Source organism: Malaya genurostris, chromosome 2 (assembly GCF_030247185.1).
Source record: "Malaya genurostris strain Urasoe2022 chromosome 2, Malgen_1.1, whole genome shotgun sequence".
Lineage (NCBI taxonomy): Eukaryota > Metazoa > Arthropoda > Insecta > Diptera > Culicidae > Malaya > Malaya genurostris.
This window is the reverse complement of record NC_080571.1, coordinates 268,045,727-268,069,034: the sequence shown is the minus strand read 5'-3', so window position 1 is coordinate 268,069,034 and position 23,308 is coordinate 268,045,727. Positions and strand designations below refer to the sequence as shown.

General features: G+C 35.9%; 1 protein-coding gene across 1 annotated transcript; it reads left to right on the top strand.

Moving 5' to 3' along the window:
• Window positions 1-13,754: 13,754 nt before the first annotated feature.
• Window positions 13,755-17,171, top strand: LOC131429912 (myotubularin-related protein 2). Its single transcript, XM_058594365.1, has 5 exons — window positions 13,755-14,154; window positions 14,230-15,255; window positions 15,315-15,485; window positions 15,549-15,756; window positions 15,872-17,171. The coding sequence occupies exons 1-5, from the start codon at window positions 14,056-14,058 to the stop codon at window positions 16,186-16,188; spliced, it is 1,821 nt and encodes a 606-aa protein (XP_058450348.1). The 5' UTR covers window positions 13,755-14,055; the 3' UTR covers window positions 16,189-17,171.
• Window positions 17,172-23,308: the final 6,137 nt, after the last annotated feature.

Genomic DNA, 23,308 nt, shown 5'->3' with positions numbered 1-23,308 from the left:
TTGCGTAATTCTCTACGACATTAAACTCTGGAACATTTTTCGCAAAAAAAGGCTTCACTTGATCTCGATTACTATGAATTTCACACAGCGGAAAGTGCACAAATCTAAGCAAAATGTTCTTGATTTGCAGTAAACTGAGGATATTTCCCTACGATTTGCGAACAACAAATCCTAATAGTTCTTTAGAAAACTTTTAGAGCCATTAGAACGGCTGATATTGTGCAATGCTCTCCACCGTTGTTTTTTTCCCACTGCTAATGACTGGCAACTGTGACGTAATCGCTGTTGTCGAAAGCGTGCAGACGACACAAAACACATCTGCTCGCAGTGGTGATTGAATCCAAACTGATTGAATTTTTGTTAAGAGATTTCCTTTTATGTGATTTCGTTTGTAGCTTTTTCACTAATGGGCGGTCCTAACGGCTATAAAAATAGCCACATACAGAATTTTATTGTCGATTATTTCATTTCGGATTTGCATATTTTATTGAAAGAAACTATCAATATGCTGTAGGGATTCGTTTCCAGCATTCAGAAGAGTCAAATTGCGTAATTCTCTACGACATTAAACTCTGGAACATTTTTCGCAAAAAAAGGCTTCACTTGATCTCGATTACTATGAATTTCACACAGCGGAAAGTGCACAAATCTAAGCAAAATGTTCTTGATTTGCAGTAAACTGAGGATATTTCCCTACGATTTGCGAACAACAAATCCTAATAGTTCTTTAGAAAACTTTTAGAGCCATTAGAACGGCTGATATTGTGCAATGCTCTCCACCGTTGTTTTTTTCCCAATGCTAATGACTGGCAGCTGTGACGTAATCGCTCTTGTCGAAAGCGTGCAGACGACACAAAACACCTCTGCTCGCAGTGGCGATTGAATCCAAACTGATTGAATTTTTGTTAAGAGATTTCCTTTTATGTGATTTCGTTTGTAGCTTTTTCACTAATGGGCGGTCCTAACGGCTATAAAAATAGCCACATACAGAATTTTATTGTCGATTATTTCATTTCGGATTTGCATATTTTATTGAAAGAAACTATCAATATGCTGTAGGGATTCGTTTCCAGCATTCAGAAGAGTCAAATTGCGTAATTCTCTACGACATTAAACTCTGGAACATTTTTCGCAAAAAAAGGCTTCACTTGATCTCGATTACTATGAATTTCACACAGCGGAAAGTGCACAAATCTAAGCAAAATGTTCTTGATTTGCAGTAAACTGAGGATATTTCCCTACGATTTGCGAACAACAAATCCTAATAGTTCTTTAGAAAACTTTTAGAGCCATTAGAACGGCTGATATTGTGCAATGCTCTCCACCGTTGTTTTTTTCCCAATGCTAATGACTGGCAGCTGTGACGTAATCGCTCTTGTCGAAAGCGTGCAGACGACACAAAACACCTCTGCTCGCAGTGGCGATTGAATCCAAACTGATTGAATTTTTGTTAAGAGATTTCCTTTTATGTGATTTCGTTTGTAGCTTTTTCACTAATGGGCGGTCCTAACGGCTATAAAAATAGCCGCATACAGAATTTTAATGTCGATTATTTCATTTCGGATTTGCATATTTTATTGAAAGAAACTATCAATATGCTGTAGGGATTCGTTTCCAGCATTCAGAAGAGTCAAATTGCGTAATTCTCTACGACATTAAACTCTGGAACATTTTTCGCAAAAAAAGGCTTCACTTGATCTCGATTACTATGAATTTCACACAGCGGAAAGTGCACAAATCTAAGCAAAATGTTCTTGATTTGCAGTAAACTGAGGATATTTCCCTACGATTTGCGAACAACAAATCCTAATAGTTCTTTAGAAAACTTTTAGAGCCATTAGAACGGCTGATATTGTGCAATGCTCTCCACCGTTGTTTTTTTCCCACTGCTAATGACTGGCAACTGTGACGTAATCGCTGTTGTCGAAAGCGTGCAGACGACACAAAACACATCTGCTCGCAGTGGCGATTGAATCCAAACTGATTGAATTTTTGTTAAGAGATTTCCTTTTATGTGATTTCGTTTGTAGCTTTTTCACTAATGGGCGGTCCTAACGGCTATAAAAATAGCCGCATACAGAATTTTAATGTCGATTATTTCATTTCGGATTTGCATATTTTATTGAAAGAAACTATCAATATGCTGTAGGGATTCGTTTCCAGCATTCAGAAGAGTCAAATTGCGTAATTCTCTACGACATTAAACTCTGGAACATTTTTCGCAAAAAAAGGCTTCACTTGATCTCGATTACTATGAATTTCACACAGCGGAAAGTGCACAAATCTAAGCAAAATGTTCTTGATTTGCAGTAAACTGAGGATATTTCCCTACGATTTGCGAACAACAAATCCTAATAGTTCTTTAGAAAACTTTTAGAGCCATTAGAACGGCTGATATTGTGCAATGCTCTCCACCGTTGTTTTTTTCCCAATGCTAATGACTGGCAGCTGTGACGTAATCGCTCTTGTCGAAAGCGTGCAGACGACACAAAACACCTCTGCTCGCAGTGGCGATTGAATCCAAACTGATTGAATTTTTGTTAAGAGATTTCCTTTTATGTGATTTCGTTTGTAGCTTTTTCACTAATGGGCGGTCCTAACGGCTATAAAATTAGCCGCATACAGAATTTTATTGTCGATTATTTCATTTCGGATTTGCATAATTTATTGAAAGAAACTATCAATATGCTGTAGGGATTCGTTTCCAGCATTCAGAAGAGTCAAATTGCGTAATTCTCTACGACATTAAACTCTAAAACATTTTTTTGCAAAAAAAGGCTTCACATGATCTCGATTACTGTGAATTTCACACAGCGAAAGCGCACAAATCTAAGCAAACTATTCTTGATTTGCAGTAAACTGAGGATATTTCCCTACGATTTGCGAACAACAAATCCTAATAGTTCTTTAGAAAACTTTTAGAGCCATTAGAACGGCTGATATTGTGCAATGCTCTCCACCGTTGTTTTTTTCCCACTGCTAATGACTGGCAACTGTGACGTAATCGCTGTTGTCGAAAGCGTGCAGACGACACAAAACACATCTGCTCGCAGTGGTGATTGAATCCAAACTGATTGAATTTTTGTTAAGAGATTTCCTTTTATGTGATTTCGTTTGTAGCTTTTTCACTAATGGGCGGTCCTAACGGCTATAAAAATAGCCACATACAGAATTTTATTGTCGATTATTTCATTTCGGATTTGCATAATTTATTGAAAGAAATTATCAATATGCTGTAGGGATTCTGTTCTAGCATTCACAAGGACCAAATTGAGGAACTCAATTTGGTCCGTCGCTGCTGGTTGATGATTCCACTCCCACGACGTCTGCTTCCATCGAACGCACGAAAAGAAATGATCGATTTTTGACCACGGTTCCCCTTTTATACGCATTCAGTTGAAGATATGTGCCTGACTACCTCAAAATCGTCGTCCTTGCGCGAAAAACCCAAGCGAAAGTAAGGTGTTTTCCGCGTTGTTTTCAAATTTTAAGAAAACTTAATTTTTGAGTTGTTTGTGGTTATCGCACACTGATCAAAATATTATCCTGAATTCCTGATCATATTTTTGATGAAATGGTGAAAGAATTATGTTGCTACCATTAATACAAGTCGAGATATTCACGATTAAGTTCTGCCCATTCTTCCATATGGCTAATTTCGAAAAGGCGCCCCATAGTAAAGTAAGTCGTATTCACGACAAAAATAAACACAGTCTAGATAACAGTCAGGATGTTTTTGATAGGGTAACGTGGCGCCATCATGCCATATGCGAGTACTGTCCAAACTAAAGGAATATTCGAAATGACCGTTAAAATGATTGAAGAATCTAATTTGAGTGTCCTGTCTGTTAGTCTGTGATATCATGTGCGATATCACTTGATATGCCATACAATTGTAAACGCAATAATAGAGTATAATAGAGCAACGATAAACAAACAAGTTTGTTTTGCACCGTAGTAACTAGCATAAAGCGTTGCCAGAAACGATCTCCTTTCACATTTTCACACTATCGCAACGAAAGGGAGATATTTGCTAGGCTTACTTGTTCATGGTGTGAACAAAGATAAATAATAAAGACATGTATGTGCTTATAAATATTTTTGAAAAATGTGGTTCGTTCCCGGTACCTTCTGAAATGACCGCACTCACCGCTTGGCGGAGCGCGAGATTAATTGCATTGTTATCGTTTCAACCAAAGTGTGCCATAAAATCTCAAATGAGCTACCGAATCGAAAGGGTTCTCACGGTTTGACATTTGCATTATGAATGTATGATGGGAACTCAGCAGTGCAACCAATTTATCACCATTGGTGCCAGTTTCACGGAGGACCGTAGATGTGCGCCAAAAAAAGATCGTGACTGTCATGTCTGGAAATTCGTTTGTGGTGTGAACCAAACATTGGCGATTCGTTTATATGGGACTTAGGGGTATTATTATTTGTATTTGGGCCAGCTATGCCAGTCGCACAGATAAATCATAGAGTGACTGTAACCAGAGTGACGACAACTGTTCGTTTGGAATGACAGCTATGTTCCAAGTTGGCAGTTTCTCTTTGTTTATTTTCTCTTTTAATAATTACCAAGAGGTTTCCATGTTTATCACACAACTTGTTGCATAAAATGATAACCGAAGCTTTCGACTTTCAAACAGAACTGTGAAATCCAAGATAATCACATCACAATAATCGAAAAAGAAAGTAAACAAAGAGAAACTATCACTTGCTCTTACGGCCTTCTGAAAAATCAACCGAGATTTGTGAGAATTTAAAGCTGATATTTTTGCACGAACATAATACTCTCATATACTTGTGAGTTGATCACAAGATCGAAATGATAGTTCATATTCGATGTTTCATATTTAGTATATTCAAAAAATCCTTCAATCAAAAATTTAAATAATGAACAAAGATCTCTTCACGTAAATATCTATTAATATTTTCCATTTTCACTTGTAGTTATGCTTGCTAAAACGTGCAGAAACATTTCCGACGTTGGTTTTGTACCTTTTTTGTTTTCCTGTTCACAATGGTCGTATGGAATTTTTCCATAGACTTTTTCCACCGACTCATTTCTGCAAACAAAGGTTTTTGAAAAATTGACTTGTTTGTTCTGTTGGCAGTCAGTTGAAAAAGACCACGGGCAATTTCTATACATTCAATTAGTTCTGTAGAATGTGGTGGAATGGTAGAATTGCTGAACCATTTTGAATGAAGCATCGAGCCTGGACTTGTTTTAAGGAAGAGTGAGAAGGTCTCAAGGGATGCTTCATTCTTATTTTTCTTTTTTTATATACATCGTTTATTTATACCCGACTTTAACCTAATTTTGTCTTATTTTTCTATATATTAGGGTACATACCTGCTGGCTGAATGTTCTTCGGATTGAATAAAATCGATATAATTTCTTTTCATTTTTAGACAACACACAGTTTTCACTTTAAATTTTCAGAAAAAAAACAATAACAAACCGTTTCAACAAATTGGAAAATTAGGAAATGTATTGTATTGTATTATTATAACAAAAAAAGCTTTCAACAGATTCCGGTGATGTTGCAGGAACCGCTTAAAAATGCAACACTTTGGTTTTATATATCATCGTTAATGTTCATGTTCATGTTCAGTCGTATCCGCCCAAGTTATTGGATTTTGTTTTCAAATATGTATAGGTATATTTTTTCGTTGGCAAACGCTCCAGAGTAAACAATTTCCTGATAGGTATTTTTTTCCGTTCTTTCGGTCTGAAATGGTGAATTTCTATACATTCAAGGGTAAACAAATCATTGATAGCTGTCAATGATGGGCTTACATCAAATACAAAGAATTTGTATTTGCTTATATCATCAGCAGGTAATTTGTATTTTCATCGTGTAAAACCCTAGGACAGGACTATATGTTTATTAATCAGCTTTGCAAACTAAATTTAAACTAGATATTTTTTAATAAATATGATTATTTTATTATTCAAAATACATTAGTTTGTCTTCGCTGTAGCATTTATTTAATCAAATGTGATAAGTAAATTTTCATTTTACTTGGTCCAAGATTTATTCATAACAGCACGCAGAGAAATTGAGCATGTTTAAAATAACAAAACAGTTAGTAGATTTTCAAATTTGATTTATATTCATTTCAAGCTGGAATATGATTGTTACAAGCCAATTTCTCTCTTCAGCAAAAACAATGATCTCTGTTTGATTTGAATAAAAATTTTAGTCTAACCAAACCAAAAACATATTTGTTCCGGCTGAGTTTATTGTTGAAATAAACTGACTATTTTTTACATATCAACCAAAGTTGAGTTAATGTTATCGGCAATGTCCTCGTTGACTCAATCCTGCTATACCTTTATATCAAGAAAAAACTTGGTTCAATTTATCTACGATGTTATTTGTGTGATGATATAACTAAGTTTACTGTTTATATGAACCATGTTAGTTACCATTTCATATAAACCAGAAAAAAAAGAACAATTTTTTCTCGCGCGTATAAACCATAGCATTTTTGTCTCCCGCGGAAAAAGTTTGTACGCGTTTCATGAGTAAAATTTGATCTGCTTCTTTCATTTTCTGAGGGGTTCCAACAATTCAAGTGTATGTATTGATAATTAAGTATATTTTAGAAATTTGCATAACATTATATAACACATTTTCTGTACAAAAAATATTTGATACAGGTTCTCTATTTTGACCGGACTGATGGAGCACCGAACCGTTTGGATACAATAAAAAAAAACAGGGCTTGACGGCGGTATGTGAATTACTCGATGGTGTAGCAACGGGAATGACGAAACGATCAAATGTCTCAAAAAATTCCAAAATTCAAGATAATCGTGTTTTAGAAAATTTTTAACCAATTTAAATCGAAATAAAAATAGTATAAAATATAACCTTGTAAATTAGTTTGAAAGAAATCATTTTATTCTTAAAAACAAACAAAAATGTATGATTTCAACAAACATTAGCGTTAGTTAAAATAGCTATATTTTAGGTCATTTATTTCAACTGGAATGTTTGTGATTTTGAAGCGCAAGAATTCTTAACTTTATCTGAAGTTCGTTCATTCATAACAAATTTTTCAAATTGAATTCACTGTGAAATTGTTTGTCAATAAATTGGAAGGAACGCACAAGTGAAATATTTGTTGTTTTTATCAAAATGTCGTTTGAAACAAACTAACACATTGAGTAAGATTGATTATCATGTTTTGTAGTTTCAAGCAGCAATGTTTTCTATATTAAACCAGATTTTCTTTTGTCACTATTTTAACAAAAAAAATCGTTGCGTAAAACCCAAATTTGGTTATATTTACAATTTTTTTCTTTGCGTGAGTAATCAAAATTGAAATGATAAAATAGTTTCATGTATTTTCTCTCCAAAAAGGTATCTGTAATGATCTTACAACACAAGATAAGCGAAAAGAAAAATCGTAGATCTGTCAACGAGGTAACAAAAGTTTTGGCACAGCTTGTAACCAAAAATGAAGTGTGTGTGTGTGTGTGTGTAACAAAAAATAAATCTGTTTTTCCCAAATTCAGTGAGAAAACAACATAGGGTAAGGGCTCCCTATTTCATCTCATTTGTAAGGACGTCGCCTTCAAACCCCGATTTAGCCACTAAAATCACTATAACTATTTCATATTACTGCTTCATTCGCCTTGCTCCACGTTGAGAATTGATTCACATTTCTTGAAAATTTAACTAATATTCATAAAACAACTAAAAACACTTATGATGCGTTCACTACTCTGCTCCTAATTCCATCTCAATGGATTTTCATCCATCCTATCGTTGGTCCTTTATTCATCCTACACTGAGAAAAGAACCATAGTAACCGCAAACTGTTTTTCATTGTCATTTCTACTATACGCTAAAATAGTAGCAAAGAGCATGATATATGACTATTCACCATCTGTATTGTATAAATTACTAGACAACAAAGACTACGACTTGACTAAACTATTTGTATTTATGCCTTTTCTGGCATGGTCATACTGACAATGGTAGTCATCTCAAATATAAGAACAAATAGTTAAACTCACAATTTCTAATAAGGTGAAATTGCTCTTGAGCCTTGATATATGAGAAGCGAAATAGTTATTGCTACCATGTGAATTTGTTCACAGTATAATAATGTTACCATAAATAGATACATGGTTTGATAGACGATTATGAAGTTTGAAAACACTATTCATGTAGTCCATATCAACAGAATTTATGTAGTAATCACATTATCGTGTATTTTTTGTTTTTTAACCGACTATGTATTTCATTTGTGCTGACTATACAAATTGTCAATAAACGAATGTTCTATGTTATTGTCACATAAAGTTACAATATAACAGAAAATTTCGTACGTGGGTAACACATCAGTGATTGATATGAAAAAAATATTTTATATGATGACTTTGTGTAATTTGGTAGGTCTTGCAGGTGAGTAAAGTTTGTAGCCTTAATAGTTTCCGTCATTGAAATTCAATTTTTCAACCATTTTTCCGGCAACGGCTACGTTTTCCAGTGAAATCAACGTCTCGTATACGATTTATTATTCATTATCGGTCGCTGTAGAAATAACATCCAACATATCGCAGGTGGGTAACGAGGTTTACATCTGGACTTGGCTATTAATTTCTTTCATGCTGCTCATTCCTGCTTCAGGAAAAAATCCACCGGACATCAGAGCCTTTGATCAACTGCTGCTACCAAACAATGCTCCTCAGTGTCCACGTTGCTATTCAACATTTCACTAGGCATGTCATCATTTAATATGATGTGAAAATAAAATAAAATTCCATGAAACTATTTTGTTGTTCTTGTTCTAGAATTCAAATTCATAAAACTTTTTAACATTAGCTCATGTTCTGCTGATCTTCAGCATTGTTGAATCAACCACTGCCTTTAGTTTCGAAATAACTACACTCAGAAAAATATTATGGTAACAGTTACTATATAGAGGGTCAACCTGACCATGCGAGTATAGTGGTTTTCAGCCGACTATTAAATCAGATGATTTCAACAATAGTCAAGTTCATGTTTACTATAAATGGTATCGGCTCTAGAATAGTAATATTGAACAGTATATTGTATGAATAACTAATACGATTGAGATGGTTATGCTAACCATGACCGAATCTTTATTTACATTGTAGTTTTCGCTATAACCAGAGCCATTGTATTTTTAACATTTCACTTCTAGTTATTTCGAAACTAAAGGCAGTGGTTGATTCAACAATGCTGAAGATCAGCAGAACATGAGCTAATGTTAAAAAGTTTTATGAATTTGAATTCTAGAACAAGAACAACAAAATAGTTTCATTGAATTCTATTTTATTTTTGCATCAAATCAAATGATGATGTGCCTGGTGAAATATTGATTATCAACGTAGACACGGAGCAGCATTGCTTGGTTGCAACTGTTGATCCCAGGCTCTGTTCGGTGAAGTTTTTCCTGAAGCAGAAATGGGCAGCATGGAAGAAATTATTAGCCAAATCCAGATGCAAACCTCAATACCCAACTGCCATATATTGTTATTTTTTCCGTCGGATTCGAGCGATTTGAATCCGGGAATCGGATGATGTTCGTCGTTTTCATCAATCGCTTGATGTTGTTTCTACAGAGACCGATAACGAATAATAAAAATTATAAAGGACGTCGATTTCACTAGAAAACAGCCGTTACCAGCAATTGTTGAAAAAAATAATTTGAACGACGGAAACTAGTAAGGCTACAAAATGTACTCACCTGCAAGACCTTCCAAATTGCACAATGTAAGTCACAATATACATTTTTTTTAAATCAATCACTGATGTGTTACGAAATTGTCTCCTGTATTGTAATTTTATGTGACAATAACAAAGTACATCCGTTTATTGACAATTTGTATAGTCAGCACAAATGAAAAACATAGTCGGTTAAAAAACACTATACGATAATGTGCTTACTACATAAATTCTGTTGATATGGACTACATGAATAGTGTTTTCAAACTTCATAATTTCTTTTAAACCATGTATCTATTTATGGTAACATTATTATACTGTGGACATTACATGGTAGCGATAACTATTTAGCTCTTCATATATATCAAGGCTCGTGAGCAATTTCACCTTACTAGAAATTGTGATTTTAACTATTTGTTCTTATATTTGAGATGACCACCATTGTCAGGATGACCATGCCAGAAAAGTCATAAATACAAATAGTTTAGTCAAGTCGTAGTCTTTGTTGTCTAGTAATTTATACAATACAGATGGTGAATAGTCATATATCATGATTGTTGCTACTATTTAAGCTTATAGTTGAAATGACAATAGAAAACAGGCTACGGTTACTATGGTATTTTGCTCAGTGTAGAAGTGAAATGTTAAAAATACCATGGCTCTGGTTATAGCGAAAACTACAATGTAAATAAAGATTCGGTCATGATTAGCCTAACCATCTCAATCGTATTAGTTATTCATACAATATACTGTTCAATATTACTATTCTAGAGCCGATACCGTTTATAGTAAACATGAACTTGACTATTGTTGAAATCATCTGATTTAATAGTCGGCTGAAAACCACTATACTCGCATGGTCAGGTTGGCCCTCTATATAGTAACTGTTACCATAATATTTTTCTGAGTGTATAAATTAGCAATGGCGACAGCAATCAAAACAAAATATTCCACTATTAGAGCAAATTCAGCAGCTGCAAGATTCATATGGGTGGTCTATAATGTAAATGAAACTGAAACAAACGTATCCCCAACAATCCGTTTTAGTTTTATTTATTTGACCAGTTCTACTGTCAAACTTAAAACTGGTCTACGATGTCGTTCTATTTTTTGTATATTTGAAACACGAGTAAAACACTGCTGGGGCTGCCAGTTTTTCTTGTTTTAAAATCCAGATTTAAATTTTGTAACTGGCATAAATTATGCATCTAGAACTAAAACACTACTGAATATGCCCTTACACTCTCAGGTTCAAAATGTCAGAGTTCTTCTTAAAAACGGCCTAATGGCAACTATGAGACAACATACGATATTATTAGAATCAGTTTGAAATCATTTCAACGTTTAAAAATTTTTCGGTCGTTTCCGTTACCTTTCGCTTTGTATTTAAAACTTTACTGTAAAGTTAATTTGGTGAACTTTAAATAAAAACCAAAATGTAATTGTTACTATTTATTCATTAGCCCTTCTTTAAACAAAGTGTAGAGCCAGAGATGCCATTTATACAGATTTATTTGTATTGTATAGATTTTTGCGTTCACATACTGATTTAAATCAAAGTGCAGATTTTATACAGATTTCCTAAATTTGATACAGATTTGTACAAGTTCATAGAAAGTGAGAAGTGAAAAATTAGACTTTTCTCTCTGAGTATCTATTAGTATTTGATTGCAGCGATTCTTTTGCCGTTTTTCATTGTATTATTATTAATCAACGGACAAATCACAAGTTAAAGTGGAAATCTTTTATGTAGATAATTGATTATGAACACTGACAAACATTTATATTAAAATTTTGAACCAATTTGAACTGATATATATATATATATATATATATATATATATATATATATATATATATATATATATATATATATATATATATATATATATATATATATATATATATATATATATATATATATACATAGATAAACGAAGAACTTAAAATCATTTCTTTCAATAGGAAAGTGTGACAATAGCTTTTATAATCATTTTAAAACATTTCACAGTTTGATTCAGGTAGGTTGTAAAATATTATTCATGTTCAAAGTAATGAGGTGAAGGGATGAGATGGAAATAGGAGCTCAGATGAAATAGGGAGCCGTTACCCTATTATTTAACGTTTCTATCAAATATCATTTTCTCACTATTTGCTATCTATACCCCATTGATGGTGAACAACGAACAACGAGGCAATTGTAAACAAGCAGAATGGGACCGCTTTGGGTAGTTCAATTCGAATCATTATAATGCGGTAAGAAGTTATGAAGCTAATTGGATTCACGATATTGACAAATAGCGACTGGTTTTAGTCTTGTAAAGATGTATAGAGCCGTCTTAAGCATGTTACAGATTTTATCACCATCTAACGAGAGGCACAAATAGGTAGAAACACTTACGAATTTAACTATGAAATGAAAATTATTTACAGCGCTGTGAGTCATGTGAGAAAATTATATCAGTTTTATTATATAAATTAACCTAGTTCGTTCACAAGAAGTAAAAAAAATCTACTCCGAAATAATATTTTTAATAAAAAAAACGATGATGTTTTTGAATGTAGAAATGCATTGAAATATGTGTTTTCCAGTGAATTTGAATTTAATCTGTTAGAATAATGGAAAAAAACGATTGATTTTTTCCATAACATTTATTCAAATATTCCGCTTGAGAAATATTCTATTTTCTACTCTCAGAATGGCCTTCTGATTGATGAAGTTGGTTTAACTTGTTGACACTGAACTGAAATAATTGGAACTGAAATTTTATTTCGATTACGAAAACTGATTAAATAACCTTTCCATGCAGAGTTTTACGAATGCAAAAGGTTTACCCATTCTGCAAAAAAATATTACCATGTCAGTAATTATTTCAGCAATTGATACTCGATTCGCATTGACATTTTGCTAACATCATTTTTTCATAAAGAAAACATGAAAGTCAATAATTCTCTTCAAGTAAATATCCATAACTTACAGTTTTCGATCGAAATGTTGCGTAGCAAGTTTCGCACATGTATGCAACATATTCCGATCACACTTTCATAGCAAATACAAATAATAATACCCCTAAGTCCCATACAAACGAACCGCCAATGTTTGGTTCACAGCCTGAACAAGCAAGTCTAGCAAATTACTCCCTTTTGTTGCGATAGTTTGAAAATGTGGAAGGAGATCGCTTCTGGCAACGCTTTATGCTAGTTGCTACGGCGCAAAACAAATTTGTTTGTTTATGTTTTCCGTTGCTGTATTGCAACAAATTCAAAGGTACACTCCAGCTAATCGATGGATGAAGAATTGCGATATATTTTGGCAGTGCGTGGAACATGGGTACGATTCGTATACGTACCACGGAAACAGCGATTAGCGCTCTACACGATAAAATAAAAGTTAAAAGAGAAACAAATGCAGGCTGTGTATGCGTTTTCCCAATAGTCACTCATCTATGCGTGACCCAGACAAATTGATTATAGCACGAACGGTGGCAGACACAGCAGTTTTTCTCTCACAATGGATAAACTTATTAATTGAATTATTTTCTATTAGTATTATGACGTAAAGGTTCCCCGCATTTAGCAGATGTTGGAAAAATTCCTACTCCTCTGACGGGAGTGATTTGCAATGAGAAGAACGGGTGGCTACCATCACGATTCGGTGAACAGTGCCGACATTCTAACATATAATACTGAGCAATTCCCGAAAAGCCAAGGAGCAAATTTCTGAAAAACCAAGGAGAACAAAAAACAAAATCCGATATGGAATAACCATATCTCATGCACAACAACATAGTTCAAGTTTATTTTTCACTACAATAAACAGTAACCATGGTGAATTTGTTCTTACCCTTCAGTGTTGCTAGTTTTATAGAAAACTCGTTAAAGTACATTGTCACTCTGACAGTGTATCATGACAGTGTACCGCACGATGCAAAATGTGTCCTTGAAAATTTGTCGAAGTATTCCGTATTATAATTTGTATTTGTTCATAGCATTTCTCCTATATTCGAATTTGACGGCAACACGGTTTCGCTTTTGTTTTGATTGCTCTACTAACGGTGTCTGTCATCGTTTGATGGAAAAAGTTGTCCATTTTTCTTCCGCAATGGTCTTCTAATTTTTGTTTGCTTCTATGATAAATTGGCACTGGTTTCATTATAACGAATTGATTAACATCGGTTGTTTACGTGAAAGAGTGGCGGTGGGAACAGCACGAAAACTCGAGTTGGAGTAGAGATATTTGCTACGTTGGAGTGCTCGGAGTGTTACGTCAATAACACGTAAACAGAATTTCTCTGATAGCGGGGGCGTAGTCTGATCGGCAAGGGAAACGCCAGACAAAATGGATCACCACAACTCGGACTTTCATCGCAGCTCTAACTCACTCGATTCTGATTCGAAGTCAAGCTCGTTAAACTCCAAACACGGAATGGATACGATTGTAAGTGGTTGTGTTATTTTATTCAAATTAGTTCTAATAGATGATTGGTTTGGGGAATGCAATTTTTTTTCGTAGGTTGCCAATGAATCGTCTTTCACCTACCTTTCCGGTGAAAATATGCAGGATATAAAAAATGACGTGTCCTACATCTGTCCGTACAGTGGACCAGTGGTAGGCACATTGAATATTACAAACTATAGACTGCACTTCCGCTCCCAGCCGTCAAGTGATAAGGATCCGGTTGTAATTGTTGATTGTCCACTTGGAGCAGTGAGCCGTATTGAGAAAGTCGGAGGAGCAAGTTCCAGGGGTGAAAATTCGTACGGTATCGATATTTTTTGCAAGGATATGCGTAATCTAAGATTCGCACATAAGCAAGAGAATCATTCAAGGCGAACAGTATTCGAGAAGCTACAATTGTATGCGTTTCCCCTGGCTAACAATGGACAACTGTTTGCTTTCAACTACAAGGAAAAATTTCCAGAAGACGGTTGGAGTGTTTACGAACCGGTCGCAGAACTTCGACGAATGGGAGTAAATAGTGCCAATAATGACACCTGGCGAATTACGAGGATCAACGAAAAGTACGAGATTTGCGACAGTTATCCTTCGGTTTGGGCTGTTCCGAAATCAGCCAAAGACGATTTGATCAAACAAGTGGCAAATTTCCGATCACGGAATCGTCTTCCGGTTCTTTGTTGGATCCACCCGAAATCACTGGCCACTATTACTCGTTGCTCGCAACCCCTGGTCGGAGTTAGTGGCAAACGAAACGATGCGGACGAGACCTACATCAACTACATTATGGAGGCAAATGCACAATCGGATAAGCTGTCGATTTTCGACGCTCGACCGAACGCGAACGCCATCGCTAACAAGGCCAAAGGAGGCGGCTATGAATCGGAGGATGCGTACAAAAACGTCGAGCTAACATTTCTCGACATTCATAATATTCATGTGATGCGTGAGAGCTTGCGAAAGTTGAAGGAAATTTGTTTCCCGGCTAGCGATGATCAAAAGTGGCTTTCGGCGGTCGACAGTACCTACTGGCTGAAGCATATCAAGTGCATTTTGGCCGGTGCGGTACGAATCGTCGATAGGGTAAGCTGTTGGCCAATATGTTTTCGGTCGATTTTATCAATTCATTCTGGTTCCTTTAGATCGAAAATATGCGCATGTCGGTTGTTGTTCACTGTTCGGATGGATGGGATCGTACCTCGCAGTTAACGGCTCTGGCTATGCTCTTACTTGATCCTTACTATCGTACATTGAAAGGCTTCGAAGTATTGATTGAAAAAGAGTGGCTTAGCTTTGGACACAAATTTGAACAAGTAAGCATGTGTGCAGGCATATTCGTTGTTCTATTAGTTTATCAATGTTTTACCCTTCGACAGCGCATTGGTCACGGCGACAATCATCATTCGGATGCCGATCGGTCCCCGGTATTTCTGCAGTTTATCGATTGTGTGTGGCAAATTTCCAAACAGTTTCCGCACGCTCTCGAGTTCAATGAGTACTTCCTGATAACCGTGCTCGACCATTTGTACTCGTGCCGATTCGGAACGTTTCTGTACAACACAGAACGGGAGCGTACACAAAATGGTAGGAATAGCAAACTTTCGGATTCCGGGAAAATAACTGTTTAAGTTTCTTCCGAATCTAGATCGTCCTTTGGAATCAATTCATTAATTTCGATTTCGAATCATTTTATTCGCAGATCTAAAGACCCGTACCGTCTCACTGTGGTCGTTTATCAATTCCTCGCACGAACAGTATCGCAATCCGTTGTACGGAGGCCGATATATAGCCACCCTTGCCGTACTGAAGCCGGTGGTCAGCATGCGACACATACGACTCTGGAAGGGTCTCTACTGTCGATGGAATCCAAGTATGCGACAGCAAGATCCCGTCCATCAGCGAACCCGGGAACTGCTGGCCCTTCAGGAGCAGTTGCTCAAGCAGGTGGAAGAAATTCGGCTGGAGAAAAACCAAAGGACGCATCAGCAGACGCGGCTCACTTCGCCACTGCATTAGTGGAGCGGTTTGCTGTTTTCTTATATTGATTCCCTGGAACATACGCAGTAAACGGACTATGGGAATAGTTGATTGGGTTTCGAATAGTGGTCATCATCTCTGTGAGAGAATGCGCTTGCTTAGAACATTATAAAACTTCCGTAAAAGTACTGTTTGTTGTTTCTCGATTTTGAACAAAGTGGTTTAGTAAGTATTCCTAGAAGAGTAAGTGCAGTATAAATAGTATGTACACGTGATCGAGCCTTCAAAGGGATCCACACTCGCTGTGTTCTAGTAAACAAACCAATAGGCGCGAATGCATGTGTGAATGCGTTGGAGTTTGGACTAAACAAACAGATTCAAATTAGTGATAAGGAGGAAAGTGCCGCAAACAAATTTGTCGTCTTATATTTATAGTTTTGCAACTCACATACCCCATAATATATAATATGTAAGCAAAGATTGTGCTTGCTGGATATACAAATAGTTACGTCAGCTGCAAATAGTTACGCAATATGAGTACAGTTATTATTCCTTGGCCAATGCTAGCTAGAATAAAGCGAAATGGATACGTATTCTGCAGATAAGCTCGATAAGTTTTGCATCCGAAGGATAAGGCTTGTCCACGAATGCTTGGGTGTCATTTGTTTTGACCAATAATCGACGCGCTAGGACCTATGGGATTAGTATTCTGGTTTGTAAGCCAAATTATCATATGTCATACTGCCCGCACTTTCTTCTCGGTTTATGTTCCGATGTTTATTTACGATATTTATTTTCGATATTTTCTCAACTACAACAATTGCTACAATTGAGTTTAAAAACTTTAGAATATAAAATCCTGTTTTGAATTCAGTTATTATTTTTCAAATTTTATTCAATATTTTTTCGATTACCGACAAAGTTATGTATTGTGGTATGAAGGTCCAAGGGATGTCAAAATAAATGTACATTCAATCCATCATGTATTACAACATGCCTGTAGTGAAAAATAAAAATATTTCGAGCGAATTGTTTTTAGTATATTGCTTCGAATTTTCATGGCTACCCACGACCTAGCTGAAGAAAACTGGACGGATGGAAGCTGGACACATGGAACTGCAAAAAGTTTTGTTGCTTCGCAGATTCGATTTCGCATTACGGACATACAAATACTTATTTGTCGGACATACAAATCATACTTATTTGCTCGGTGATCGGTAGAGCTGCACTTAACTTCGATCTGTCATAATTCTATTGACTTGTTCATTATTCAATACCGACGTTCGGCGAAATTTACAAAATAACAAAATTACAAGAATTGCTTTATAAAACTTTTCTTGTTCTGCCTCCAATATTAAAACGTTGTGATGTAATACCTGATGCTAGATACGTTCTTGAGTATCCATTACACCATATTATTTGCACTTTGTCAGGGGTGTACGTTCTTAACTAGGGATCTAATTACCGGAAGATCTACGATGCGTAGAAAATGCGCCTGATTTCGTATGAGCGGGCTTATTATTATAGACTAACAGACGGGGCACTCAAACATGCTTCTTTAATCATTTTAACGGTCATTTCGGATAGACCTTTAGTTGGGGCAGTACTCGCATATGTCACGATGGCTCCACGTTACCCTATCAAAAACATCCACTCTGTCATCTAGCATGCGAGTTTGTTTTTTTTCCTTTTTCCTATGAGTTGTTGTTTAGGGCGCGTACCACGTGTTCGTTTTACTCGGAATTAGAGTCGCCAGCGTGTAGGTTTAAATACGAAAACGGTATAAGTATACTACAGATTCTCACTTCAATTACTCACCAAAGTGCTCTAAAACAAGGTTTGCCAATATTTCCATTGAACTCCATTCTTAATCACTGATAAATCAATCTCATATTACCACCACAAAACGTATCGAAAAAAGAACAGAACTTACAACTTCAGTTAAAATAAACGCTTTTGTTTACATTCTGTAGCGGCCCTTACACGAACCAATATTATTGTCAATACAAGGAGTATTGACAATACTTCTGATCGTGGAACTTCTCTGGATTGACGAAAATATTGTCACAAAATCAAAACTGCTCATCAATCCGACAATACTTTCTCTCCAGAGAGAAACTGTTAAATATGTGCAATGACCTCTTCGCTCAATATTTTAATATTCATTTGCAATATTTAAAGCGCCAAACGCTTCAATTTTTCGAAAAACTCGAACTCAAGTTATCAAGCCAATTGGATTGATGGTATTGACAATAATATTGTCACGTGTAAGGGCCGGTTGTAATTAATTTTTTGCACAAGTTATCCGATGTTTGGCATGACTCTAGATGACATACTTACAATTATTGAATCGTCAAGCTCATCTGACGCTGTCATGCAACATACGGACAAAAATATTTTATAAAGTGAAGGAAACGCTCTGATGAATAATGATAAAATCATACGATCTTATTTTTCCTTCAACATTGCGAATCATCGAAGCTTCATTCAAGCTCTCACACTTCCCGAACAAATCATTGGCAACATCCTTTTTTGTGTGCATGGTGCCCTCAGGCGAGTCCGCACTGAATCTCGTACATAGAAGTAGGGGAGAGAAATGTCAAATTCGTGTGCGCCAAAACAGCAGCACTGCGCACTCATACAATTGACATGATATGTTGAATGCGATGGCGTTGAATTGAAGATTGAGATCGTTCCAAGCTGACAGGGTCTGATTCAACTTTAGGAAAAAAATTCTTCTGTGTTCGACTGTATGAAAACTGCCAAATGAAAATAAATGGAATGATTTTTGTAACGGAAATACCATAGAACACATTAATTTCAATTCAAGAAAACATACATACAATTGTAATACAATTTCATATTTTTATGTCATTCAAATAAACAGTGGAAGAGAATCCGAAGAAATGTGTATAAAACTAGTTCATTGAACAAAAAATTATTCGAACTGTTCATAATTTCTTTTTAGAAATAAATTCTTCTCAAGGATTAAAATGACAATTGGTAACAGATCGGCTGAAAAGTTCGTATCGTTTCTATGAGAAGGCGCCACTAGAATTAAATCCATACCATTTTCAGTTAGTATAAATTTGACAGCTGTCTGATTATTAGTTTGTGAGATATTGCATTTTGAGTGAAGCTCTTTTGTTATTGTGAAAAAAATGAAAAAAAAAGGAATTTCGTTTGTTGATGAAACACTACTTTTTGATGAAAAAAAGTGCCGCCGATACCAAAAAATGGCTTGATGAGTGTTATCCAGACTCCGGGCGAAGCAACAATTCGTAAGTGGTTTGCAAAATTTCGTACTGGTCATATGAGCACCGAAGACGATGAACGCAATGGACGTCCAAAAGAGGCTGTTACCGATGAAAACGTGAAAAAAATCCACAATATGATTTTCAATGACCGTAAAGTGAAGTTGATCGAGATAGCTGACACCCTAAAGATATCAAAGGAACGTGTTGGACATATTATTCACGAATATTTGGATATTAGAAAGCTTTGTGCAAAATGGGTGCCGCGAGAGCTCACAATCGATCAAAAACAACAACGAATTGATGATTCTGAGCAGTGTTTGGAGCTGTTATATCGAAATAAAACCGATTTTTTTCGTCGATATATAACAATGGCCGAAACATGGCTCCATCACTTCACTCCGGAGTCCAATCGACAGTCAGCTGAGTGGACTGCACGCGATGAACCGAACCCAAAGCGTGGAAAGACTCAACAATTGGCCGCTAAGGTTATGGCGTCTGTATTTTGGGATTCGCATGGTATAATTTTCATCGACTACCTTGAAAAGGGAAAAACCATCAACAGTGACTATTATATAGCGTTATTAGAGCGTTTGAAGGACGAGAATTCAAAAAAACGGCCTCATTTGAAGAAGAAAAAAGTTTTGTTTCATCAAGACAATGCACCGCGTCACAAGTCGATGAAAACCATGCTGAAATTGAACGAATTGGGCTTCGAATTGCTCCCTCATCCAGCGTATTCTTCAGATTTTCAGCCGAACTGTTAATATACATTCAGTCTGATTCATGACGATTCACACACAGTTCACTAACATTTCAAAAGTATCTGACAGCTATATAACATATGGATGGAAACCACACATAAACGAAGTGAAACTCACTGAATATTGATTCTATGATCATACAAATTGTTTTATCATTCAATAGTCGGAATCCTCAGTTATATATCGTATTGAATGAAGTTTCATCCAAAATGCGGCTGGCGTTTTCTTTTAGTGATAGACTGTGTTTTTTTTTTCACCAACAGAGTTGCCATTCATACTGGATTATCTGTAATGTACTGATCTGTATTAGGTTTTGCACGAACATGACATAACCTCACAAAAATGAACAGAATGAACTTTTTTTGACAGTCGACGTGTACTTGTTTACAGTTTAAAAGTTCATCAGAAGTTCATCGTTCGAATGTAAAAATTGCAAGTCGCCTCACACTCAACAGATTTATACATATATCGCTCCTTGATGCTGAAAACACAAGCAGGGCAATCATTTTAGTTATTTTCACTGTGGAATACGTTTTTAACAGGCACTTTTTCGTCATTTTTTAAATTGCAGTCGCAAAACAAAACAAGTACACGGCAACTTTCAAAGATGAACTTGATTCATCGTCAGTTCATTTGTGTCGTCATCGTTCAAAACCTAATTAGGGATGTCGTAATATCCATCGATTAATCGAGTAATCGAATAATAACCGAGATAATCGAGTAATATTTAATCGAATAGTTTAAAACTAATATTCGATTATTGAGCTAATCGAATATTTAAAAATATCCAATAGTAATAATCGAATGAATAATCGAGTAATCGATTGATAACCCAGATAATCGAATAGATTTCAATCGATTAGTTACAAAATTATACTCGATTATTAAATAATCGAGTAATTCGAAATTTCCGACATCCCTAAACCTAATACGTCCATGCGGATTTCATGCAGGATACAGATTCAATACATATTGCCAAATCTAAATACAGATTTGTGCCGTCTTCTCATCCTCCACGCAATACAAAATCAAACCGTTTTTTACGATATTTACTTGCTTCTGGCCTGTTGCCACTTATTTTCGGGTGAAAATTACCAACACAATCAAAAAGATCCTAGATGACCACAAGTTCATTTTACATTGGGCCCGACAATGAACTTTTTAAACATTCCGTGCGAAAAACTGACTAAAAGGAATAAATATTACAGCTATTAGATTTTTTATTGTGACGTCACAAATGAACAAGCATTCATCCTTGACAGTTCAGCGGTACTATTTACAAACAAGCTTAAACAAAAATCGAAGAACACGTCTTAAACAATCATCTTTAGACTTTGCAACTAGTCGCTTTTATTTCATAAATCTCAAAAACAAACCGTATCAAATCGTGAGCAAATGTTTTAATACTCTATGGACCGTAAATGGTCTCATGCAAACCGTAAATGGTCTCATGCAAATTGTTAACAGACAAACAAAAAAATATCTGTTTACAAACAGTACTGCTGGACTGTCAAAATGTGTTCATTCGATTGAGCTTAGCAGTGACGGTAAAAAACCTAATTCACAGTCTGTTACATAAGAGCGTGGTCACGGTTACTCACGATCGGTAAAGTGGAATGGTGTGATTTATATTTTTAACACAGAGGGCAGTTCATGCAATTAGGTGTTACACGTTTTTTTTTGTATAAATCTGTTTAGTGTGAGGCGACTTGCACCTCTGAACTTTTTAACTGTAAAAAATACACGGCGGCTGTCAACAAAAGTTCATTCTGTTCATTTTGTGCGGTTATACCATGTTCGTGTAAAACCTAATGCGAGAATAAATCAGCTGACTATTGCTTACAATTCAATCTCAGCATTTTTCCAAAATGAGTACCGCTTTTTTTGTGCTCGCACCCGATAGGCCTCAAAATGGATTGGCCCTCTCAGTCGCCCGATGCCAATCCAATTGAAAACGTTTCGGCTCAAATGAAGATGAAGCTTGGGAAGAGCCGATCACGCAATTTGAAGCAGCTTGTTCACCGAATCCACAAAATTTGAAGATCATTTTCAGAAAAATACGCGCAAAATCTCGCGCAGTTTTCAGAAAAACAGAAGAATTTTAGACAAAGATTTTCACTTTTCTTGTATTGCAATTCTAAGCACAATAAACTGATTTGTTTATGTTCAACCATATGGAAGAATTATTGACTGAAATCCGGGAAAAAGGCGCTGGAATTTGTTTTTTCGCACACATTGTTGACATTACTCATACGCTTGCAAAGTGTCTTGCTCCTTAATGATCTTGAATTGTCACGACCAACAGGATCTGGATTTAGACAGAACTGAAATCGTTCTTGAAGTGTACACTCGGTAAACTCGTCCGAAATTTCACTCGGAATTCATTGTGATTTCCAATTTGATTCAAAAGAAGATAAAACAATCCATTTCGGGCGGCATCCGTAGGTACATTTGGAACTCACTCAAATTCCGAACAACTTAACAGAGCAGCGCTCCCATGACAACTGACGAGTTCCACTGACAGGCTTTCGGTTTTACTGTATGCCAGGCTGCGACTGTTCTTCGGCACCATTCTACTGTTCGGCGCTCGCTTCATTCCGTGAAGTCGTCGATGTAGCTTTCCCGTACGTTTTGCTTCGACAATCGTTGCTCAGAAAAATTAATGAGATAAGGTGGAATGTTCATCTTTTATACCGATGTAGTTGTACATCAGCAGATAAATTGTTCTCTTCCTCAGAACGCGACTGATTGACTGGGTCAAATGGGTCAAATCAAATGACATTCGTCAAATCAGACAGATTTTTTAATAGTGTACTATTGAAAAACTTCAAAATATTTCGTAAGCCAAATTTGTTTCGATTTTTGATATTTTGTTTTGTCATGAAGAATGAAAAAACAGTTTTTAATCTATGAATTTCCAGGCCCCTGAAAATGTCTGGTTCCGAGGAGATTCCTACATTTCCTCCTCCCCTCTCCGCCGTCCTGCCCTTTGTAGAGTATATCTTATTTGAGACGAAAAGCAATTCCGATGCAGAATTTAATCTTCTGTTTCAACAGACTTCGCAGCCGACTCTTAGGTGCATGGATCAATTTCATGGCTAGTGCTTGAACGACGCTAGTCAGTAACCGATTGTATTATAA

Coding starts and splice junctions, on each gene's coding strand:
- LOC131429912 (XM_058594365.1), top strand. CDS start 14,056: ATGGATCACCACAACTCGGACTTTCATCGCAGCTCTAACTCACTCGAT. Junction 15,486..15,548: donor TTGGACACAAATTTGAACAA/GTAAGCATGTGT, acceptor ACCCTTCGACAG/CGCATTGGTCACGGCGACAA. Junction 15,757..15,871: donor ACGGGAGCGTACACAAAATG/GTAGGAATAGCA, acceptor TTTTATTCGCAG/ATCTAAAGACCCGTACCGTC.